This window comes from Olea europaea, chromosome 10 (genome assembly GCF_002742605.1).
Source record: "Olea europaea var. sylvestris chromosome 10, O_europaea_v1, whole genome shotgun sequence".
NCBI classification, from domain to species: Eukaryota; Viridiplantae; Streptophyta; class Magnoliopsida; order Lamiales; family Oleaceae; genus Olea; species Olea europaea.
In genome coordinates this window covers 25,790,372-25,798,296 of record NC_036246.1, presented here as the reverse complement: position 1 = coordinate 25,798,296, position 7,925 = coordinate 25,790,372, and the positions used below count along the sequence as shown (strand labels likewise).

The window sequence follows — 7,925 nt, the reverse complement described above, 5'->3', positions numbered from 1 at the left end:
TCATCAGAATCTTGAAGACACCCTTAAAACTAGTTGGCACATATTTTCTTCTCAATCGATAGTTGGACCAGTGTGCAATATTCCTATGTTTGTTTTAAGATGTCTTCTATTTCTTTTCAGAGTTCCAATGTTATGCCATCTACCAAGATTTCTTGTATATGAATCTATGTTTCTTCATTGAAATCTACATGAAAGCCAGAAAATTATGCATTGGCAAATCTCAACCAAATGGAAAATTTGTAACTCATATCGGGAATAGGATTGGCAGGCAATTTTGAACGAGCTATAAAGTTACAAACTTTCGATCCAGTCGGCTCAAATGACTCTATCACGCAATGGAGGAGTCGTAAAGGCTGTAGCAGCTACAGCAGTTTGCAGTTTGATTATTGCTGGATTTTTATTCTATCTTTTCTATAGATTTTCCTTAGCTCGACAGCGTTTGAAGAATAAACTCGAGTCTAGTTTTCGCAGGGAGGATGCACCTTGCACAGAATTCATACAACAAGGTGGAGGTGTCAAAGGAATTATAGTAGATGAAGATGGATTGGACGTTCTGTATTTACGAAAAGTCGAAGGGGGAGATTTTCCGAACCTTGCTTCTAAGGTTTCGTGTAATAATCATATCAATGAAGAAGACAAGAGAAGAAAATCTCAGTCAATTCAAGAAACTCCATTGCTTCATTTACACAGCCATGATTTTGAGTCTGTGAAGGAGAAATCAGTGTCTGTTGCCACTTATGATAGGCCAACCACATCTGAATCATTGGCGATTGCACCACCGCCACACCCTCCACCCCCACCACTCTCCGTCATGGTTTCAGTTAACCAAATTACCCCAGAACCTCTACCAGCTCCTTCTACTCCACCGCCGCCTCCTCCACCTCCATCTCCACCACCGTCTTCAGTAAAAGCAAAACCTTCATTATCACCTAGATCGGTTAGATCCGAGGCCGGTTCATTTTCACCATTGAAGCCACCTATTCCTCCTAGAGGGGAATTCAATAAATATAGCAATGTGGATTCAGATGAAAACTCGAAAGAATATGGCGAAATTCAAATGAAACTCAAGCCACTACACTGGGATAAGGTTGTTGCCAATGCTGATCATTCAACGGTCTGGGATGAAATCAATGATGGATCTTTCAGGTAAGTACAATATTTACTGTCGATTTTCTTGGTTTGGGAAATTTTCAAACGGACAATTTCAACAGAATCTTTCTCAACTTATACTGATTAAGAATTCTATTGGCAGATTTGATGATGAGCTCATGGAAAACCTCTTTGGATACACTACAACTAGAGAGAAATCGACAGGAGAAAATGGCCTATCCTCGAATACGGGCAGTTTTAAATCTGCTCCACCAGCACAAATTTTCATCCTTGAACCCCGAAAATCCCAAAACAAGGCAATTATTCTTAAATCTCTTGCAGTTTCTTGTAAAGAAATCCTTGAGGCTCTCATGGAGGGTCAAGGACTCAATGCTGATACCCTCGAAAAATTAACCAAGATTTCTCCAACAGAAGATGAAATCGCCCAAATCCTTCAATTCAATGGGAACCCTGAGAAACTTGCTGATGCAGAGTCTTTCCTCTACCATATATTGAAAGCCATTCCCTCAGCCTTTACGCGTTTGAACGCGATGCTATTTAGGTTGACATATGATTCAGAGATACTTCATTACAAGAAATCTCTGCAGACTCTCGAATTGGGATGCAACGAATTAAGAACTCCCGGAATTTTCTTTAAACTCCTCGAAGCCATTCTTAAGGCTGGTAATCGAATGAATGCCGGTACAGCCAGAGGAAATGCTCAAGGCTTCAACCTCAGTGCCCTGCTAAAACTTTCTGATGTCAAAAGCACCAATGGAAAGACTACTCTCCTTCAGTTTGTAGTCGAGCAGGTGATCAGTTCTGAGGGTAAACGTCGTTTAAACAATCAAAACAATAAAAATGACAATACCGAACAAGATTCAGATAGAAAGATTTCTGAAGAAGAAAGAGATAAAGAGTACTTAATGCAAGGATTACCAGTTGTGTTAGGATTAAGTACTGAATTAGCCAATGTCAAGAAATCAGCCACCATAGATCATGACAGCTTCATCAACATATGTTCCATTCTTACAGCCAAAATCGATGACATTAAACGGCTCATAACACGCTGCAAGGATCATAAACAGGGTCAATTCTTAGTCGAAATGAAAGGCTTTCTAGAAGATTGTGAAGAGGAACTAAATGTGGTGCGAGATGAACAATCAAGGGTAATGGAACTTGTGAGGAAAACAACAATATATTATGAAGCAGGGGGTTATTCTAAAGACAAAGGCCCAAATCCACTTCAACTATTTGTTACAGTGAAGAGTTTCTTGGACATGGTTGATCAAGTTTGTGTCGATATATCGAAGAAACTGCAGAAGAAAAAACAGACAAGCGCAGGATCTTCACCGCCATTGTCAAGGTCCCCTGTGAGATTTCCTAGTTTACAGCCTTATTTTAGGACAAAAAACACAGGAACATTTTCAAGTGATTCAGATGATGATTTTTGAGAAAGATTTAGACGGGATTTATATTAAGTTACTTAATTCTATATAGATTGGTGAATTTTGAAGATTTTAACCATTTTTTCGATAACTAACTGTTAACCTTCTGATTGAAAAACTTAAGCTGTGATGATCCTCCTCATGTGAAGCATTATAAAAAAATCCGTCTTTGAATCAAGTCAAAAAACATGTTCTATTTAATAGATGAAGCGCTTGATTAAACAAAATTGAGAGGAAAAAAAAAAATTTAAACAGTTTTCTTATAGTTCATTTAAGCTCATATGCATCAAGAAGACTGAAAATTTTATGATATTTCCAAGTTCAATCTATAGTGTATGCCAAATTGATGCAGAAAACTTGAAGAACCATATAAATGACATCAGATGTGGTAGCAAGAAATGTTTTTATTGCTGAGAAATGACAATTGCCCAACTTGTTGGCCATTCAATCCATTTTTCTTTAATTTTTTAGTGTTCCCATTATTGTAATTTCCAATTCTATTTTTGGGATGTCGAATTGTTTAATTTGAGTGATCTATTAATTCAAATATTCAATTACAATTTATTTTGACTTGTTCGCTTTGACGCGGTCATGTTTAATTTGAATAAATGACTGAATTTAATTGTACGAGTTGTTTAACATGACGTTTGCCTTCTAAGAATGGATTACCATTGATATTATTAAAGAATTAACTTATAAATAAAACTTTTTACTTATTTTGTTAAATCTTGACTTAACTGCTCAATATTTAGGCAAAACAATTTAACCCTACTTGATGTCCAGGGCCACATGCCCCCCGCCCCCTACCTATACGGGGCGCCACGTCCTGGACGTGTATCTTATTCGAAACGATTTGACCACTTTTACTAAGCTTGACTATAGATTTTGAAGCCTACACAAGTGCACCTTGTAATTTGACATGCCTAAAAAGTCGTCAAAAGATCATGAAGAATAAAATAACAGCTTGATTGCGTATATCGAAGAATCCATGGGATTATTTCTTACCCTCAAATAAAACTCATTACAATCCCCATAAATTTGTTCTGCAAATGAAATTTTGAAGAAACCAAATCTGAGCTTGCTTATTTGTGATTATTATGTGTAGTTTTAGTCAATTGTCACTATAATATATACTTGACATATATTTCGTGCACCCCCCCCCCCCCCCCCCACACATACACCCACATTTCAAACAGAACCAACAACAATAATAAACTTGTTAGGATAATGGGAAGCAAGAGTATGTTTAAACTCACAGGTCACAATAAACACCTTCAAACGGTATTGCAAAATGTTTTTGTTAATAATTTTTTCATATATATTTCCCAAGTTTCGATAATGCGTTTCATCGGCTATGGTTCATCACCATTTCAATCACTCGATGAGCATACCACTATCTAAAACATTCTGCACTGCAATGTAAACCAAAGAGAATACCAAGGCCGGAAAGAAATTTTCAATGTAGAACGAAAAAAACCCAAGAAGATCTACAGTCCGCAAAAGAATTAAGCACAAAATGAAAACAACCTCTAGTGTTCTTCCAAAACGCGAATGATCCACTCTCACAAGGCAAGGAAAACTAATTAAAGTAGAATGACTATCAATTCTGCACAATATAGAATGAATATGCTGAAACTTGAACATAACCTCCAGGCACTTTTCTATCCTACTGATTTATCGTGCTCAACTTTTGATATGTCCCTAATGAAACCATGCAGAAATATCGAGTATTATCATAAAAATCATCCAGTAAAGGTAAGCTCTGAATATGATGTAGAAGAGGAATAAAATGCACAAAAGGGGTAAATTCAATCAAAAGAGCTTAGGCCATTGTGTGGTGAATTTCCCTCACCATATTAGCGCGTAGTTTATCAAATAGAGGCGAATAAACTAATCTCAACAAGGAAAGGAAAGTTGTACTAAACCACATTTAGTGTATACGCATTGTATACCACCTTATCTATTCACATAATAACATGTCTTCTACATCATAACAAGCACCACACAAATGTGGACAAAAATTATACGACACTATAATGGTTCTTCTTTGAGTCAACATCTAATATTGTGAAAATCATATTCTTAACGGTAAGAACACACACAAGTCGCCCTGAGGGAAAGAGATAAAATTCAAGGGAAACAGAGAATCTTCCTACGACCTTGTTATCATGCTACAAGAACGGGGCAGCTGAAAGGTCAAGCTGCATCCGCCTGATGTTGCCTCTCCCTCGACAGGAACAGTTTCATATTGCTTCCTGCAGCCTGGACAGCGCCCATTCTCCTCAAGGATCCTTTTGTGACAGAAAAGGCAGAGCCTAAATCCACACAAACAAGGGAGAAAACTCGAATCTGTGAAATCAAAATCCTCATAACATATTGGACACGAGGTAGGAACTGACCCTACATTCTTATAGTGCCAAACAGAGCCTCTGCCACAAGCATGCCGCTCAGTATTCAAGGGAAAACTATACTGCTTTGACAAATTGGGCAGGCTCTGAGGGCGACAAGCATCATCAGGCCTCCAAGCCCAACAATTTACAGGTGCCTTCTGCACAACTGATACCCCAGTCTCAGGCCTTGGATTCGAACTAGCAGTCCTTGAAACTGTCCGGTTTGTTATTGCTGATTGAGATTCTGATTGGACACCAACTACACGTTGACCTGGAGGAGGTGAATATATTCTTGAGTTGACATTATGCTCATGCTCGTTTTGGTCAGTGGCAGCCAAGGCATCAGCCATAGCCTCCCAGTCATCAAAACACCCATCATCATCTACCTCTCTCATGCTTTCTGAGCTACTGCTACTGCTTCGGCTGCTGCTGCTGCTACTTCCAGTAAAATTGGCCCCAGAATCATTGCTATCCAAGATACTACTGATGCTGCTGGTGGGGCTGCTCAAGGGTGATGACTCTGAATCACCGTAATGGTGGGTCAACATTCCATCTTCGTATTTATCCTCCGGACTTACCTCCAATTTATCTATTAGAGGGACACTTTCATTCTCCAAATTCACTGATGGAGGGCCATGCATCCCCTCTCTAACAATGAATTCACCATTAAAGCCACCCTTGCTCTTCACTAAAAATAAGGATTCCCGTCACTAAACATTACCAAATAATTCAAAATTGAATATTTAATTCAATCTCATGCACAGGAATGGGCACATGAGAATATTTGGTAGCTAAAATTATAATCTAAGCATGTCAAACATAGTTCTTATCCACATACTTTTTTGGACCCATATATTATAATGTATCATCCACAACTTATGAGCACTACCAAACAATCATAGAATTTACATTTAAACAGAAAAATAGATAAAACGTTTAAAATCTCACATAATCGCATGCATTGGTATATAAAATAGGTTGAGATCTTTCAAACACCTTGAGAAAGCCACTGCTCACGGCGAGCATCAAGCTTATACTGCTTCAATTTCGCCAACCGATTTGCCTAATAATTCCAAAAAAGGTGGATGTAAATACACTAAACTATATAAACTTGACATATAAAACAAAAAGAAGATACCAAATTCCTCTGAGATAACAACAAATCTAAAAACCCATAAAGCAAAATGATATTCATTCTATTGAATTAAAGTTTAAATTATTTATATTGAACCCAAAAACTGACTCAAACACGTTAAAGGTTTTTTTCCAATAAACAAACTTGACAAAAACGAACACAGATATCCGTACGTATAAATTTCACATAAGAACATAAAAATTAAGAAACCAAATTAATACCTTTTTTTTCTTGGCGAAATCTTTGGGGTTAGAGGATGTCATGAGGATTGAAACTTTGTCATTCGAATCAGAAATCATGGCTGAGTCAACTAGTTCAAGAATCCGAAAACCCTAAATTGATAGTAGATATACAGAGGGAGAAAAAGGACAGATATAATACAGAGAGAGAATGTAGATAAAAAAGGCCTTTTGATTATTTTTCTTTAGCAGAACACTGCTATTTATAGGAATCATGTGACCATTTTGCCCTTCCATTTCACCGTATTTTCATGTGGCACCAACAGGGTAAGCGAAAATTATGGGAATATTTCGGGCATATATTTATGACAAGATAGAAAAATCCGCTTTTATACGACAGCGTATGATGGACAGTTATAATTAGAAAAATGTGAAAAGACTGTAATCTTTACGCCAAGCACTATCTATATGACACGTGTTAGGTGGATTTCATTTTTTGGATGATTACGTAAAGTTGTAATTAATTACCAATAATTGTTAAAATTCTCCAAATTGTATAATTATCTCTTAACGTGTTTAGATGTGTTTAAATTATAATATAAGTGTTTGTTTGGGATAAAATTATGAGTTCGAGTGAAATTTTATTTTATTGAGAGAATGCACGGTGAAAAATGAATTTGAATAAAAAATGATTTCTAATAAATTGTGTCAAACATACGGTAAGTTGGTTAAACGTATTTTTTATCTATACGTTCTGTACGATCCACAAGTTACTATCTACTATTGAAGTATTTCATAAGATCCATAATTTATAAACAATTAAGCACTTACAAAAGTACCAAATAAGTAGATAGATTGTGGAAGATATGATCTAATTAAGCCCTTGTTTGAGTCTCATTTTTGCCAAGAAAATGAATTTTTAAATAGTGTAATAATGTGAAATGTGTGTTTAAAAAATAAGGAATTTTTTTTTTGAATTTGTGTGTAATTTATTTTATTAAAAAATGTTTGGTTGAAATGATATTAAAACACTGTTTAAGAATACATTTTTTTCAAAAAAAGGGACTCAAACAAAGCTGTTCTTTTAATACTTTACCAAACATTTCAAAACATAAACCTTAAAGTAAATTTCTTTTGATGATTACTCTAAATACATAATAATTCATGTAATGTTGTTTAAGTTTAGTGATTGATTTAATTGAATACTGAGCAGAAAACATTATTTTTTTTAAAACACATAATTAAATTTCAAATAAAAGTCAGAACAATATTGAAGTAGTTAATGTGGACTAACTGCGAATGATTTCATGTAAAAGTGCTCACGTAAAGATTTCGAATTCTTCGAGACTTGATTGATATAAGGAAGATAAATTTAGGGTAGTTGATTTTATTATTATTTGCTAATAAGTATTATATAAAATTTCTTCCTTTGCCCTACGTGTGACTTGTAGAAAACTAAAAACACACGTGATTATTCAGAAAAATGGAAAAATAAATGAAAAGTGGCCCTTTGTACTTGTCCACGTAGACTACTAAATCAACACAAAAAGCAGTGGCAGATAATTAATAGGGTTTTGATAGTTGTACCACCCTCTCACAAAATAAGGAGCCCGCATCCAATAAAAAAATTGTGAGCCCCTTCTTGTGAGGGTGGTTGTACATTGACCTGTCCAATTTAGTGTAC

The 7,925-nt window shown here is 35.9% G+C and overlaps 2 protein-coding genes across 5 annotated transcripts; one reads left to right on the top strand and one right to left on the bottom strand.

The window, feature by feature from the left end:
* The first annotated feature begins 400 nt into the window (after positions 1 to 400).
* LOC111402696 (formin-like protein 4) lies at positions 401 to 2,585 on the top strand. The gene has a single exon (XM_023031052.1). It carries the CDS (start codon positions 1,098 to 1,100, stop codon positions 2,541 to 2,543), a length of 1,446 nt encoding a protein of 481 aa, XP_022886820.1. The 5' UTR covers positions 401 to 1,097; the 3' UTR covers positions 2,544 to 2,585.
* Positions 2,586 to 4,446: 1,861 nt separating this feature from the next.
* LOC111401633 lies at positions 4,447 to 6,492 on the bottom strand. 4 transcript variants are annotated; one of them, XM_023029460.1, is made up of 3 exons: positions 6,284 to 6,492; positions 5,924 to 5,990; positions 4,447 to 5,615 (listed from the first exon to the last, which is right to left on the bottom strand). In XM_023029460.1, exons 1-3 carry the CDS (start codon positions 6,359 to 6,361, stop codon positions 4,690 to 4,692), a joined length of 1,071 nt encoding a protein of 356 aa, XP_022885228.1. In that variant the 5' UTR covers positions 6,362 to 6,492; the 3' UTR covers positions 4,447 to 4,689. The 4 variants fall into 4 exon arrangements, with proteins under 4 accessions (XP_022885228.1, XP_022885229.1, XP_022885231.1 ...); XM_023029461.1 differs by having other exon boundaries at positions 5,876 to 5,990; positions 6,284 to 6,298; XM_023029463.1 differs by lacking the exon at positions 5,924 to 5,990 and having other exon boundaries at positions 6,284 to 6,481.
* Between the last annotated feature and the right edge of the window lie 1,433 nt (positions 6,493 to 7,925).

Bases quoted from the DNA above. Each gene is read 5' to 3' on its own strand.
- LOC111402696 (XM_023031052.1), top strand. From the start codon at position 1,098: ATGCTGATCATTCAACGGTCTGGGATGAAATCAATGATGGATCTTTCA.
- LOC111401633 (XM_023029460.1), bottom strand. From the start codon at position 6,361: ATGATTTCTGATTCGAATGACAAAGTTTCAATCCTCATGACATCCTCT. The intron at 5,991-6,283 runs GTATTAATTTGG...TGGAATTATTAG, and splicing joins ATTTCGCCAAGAAAAAAAAG to GCAAATCGGTTGGCGAAATT. The intron at 5,616-5,923 runs GTGTTTGAAAGA...CCTTATTTTTAG, and splicing joins TGAGCAGTGGCTTTCTCAAG to TGAAGAGCAAGGGTGGCTTT.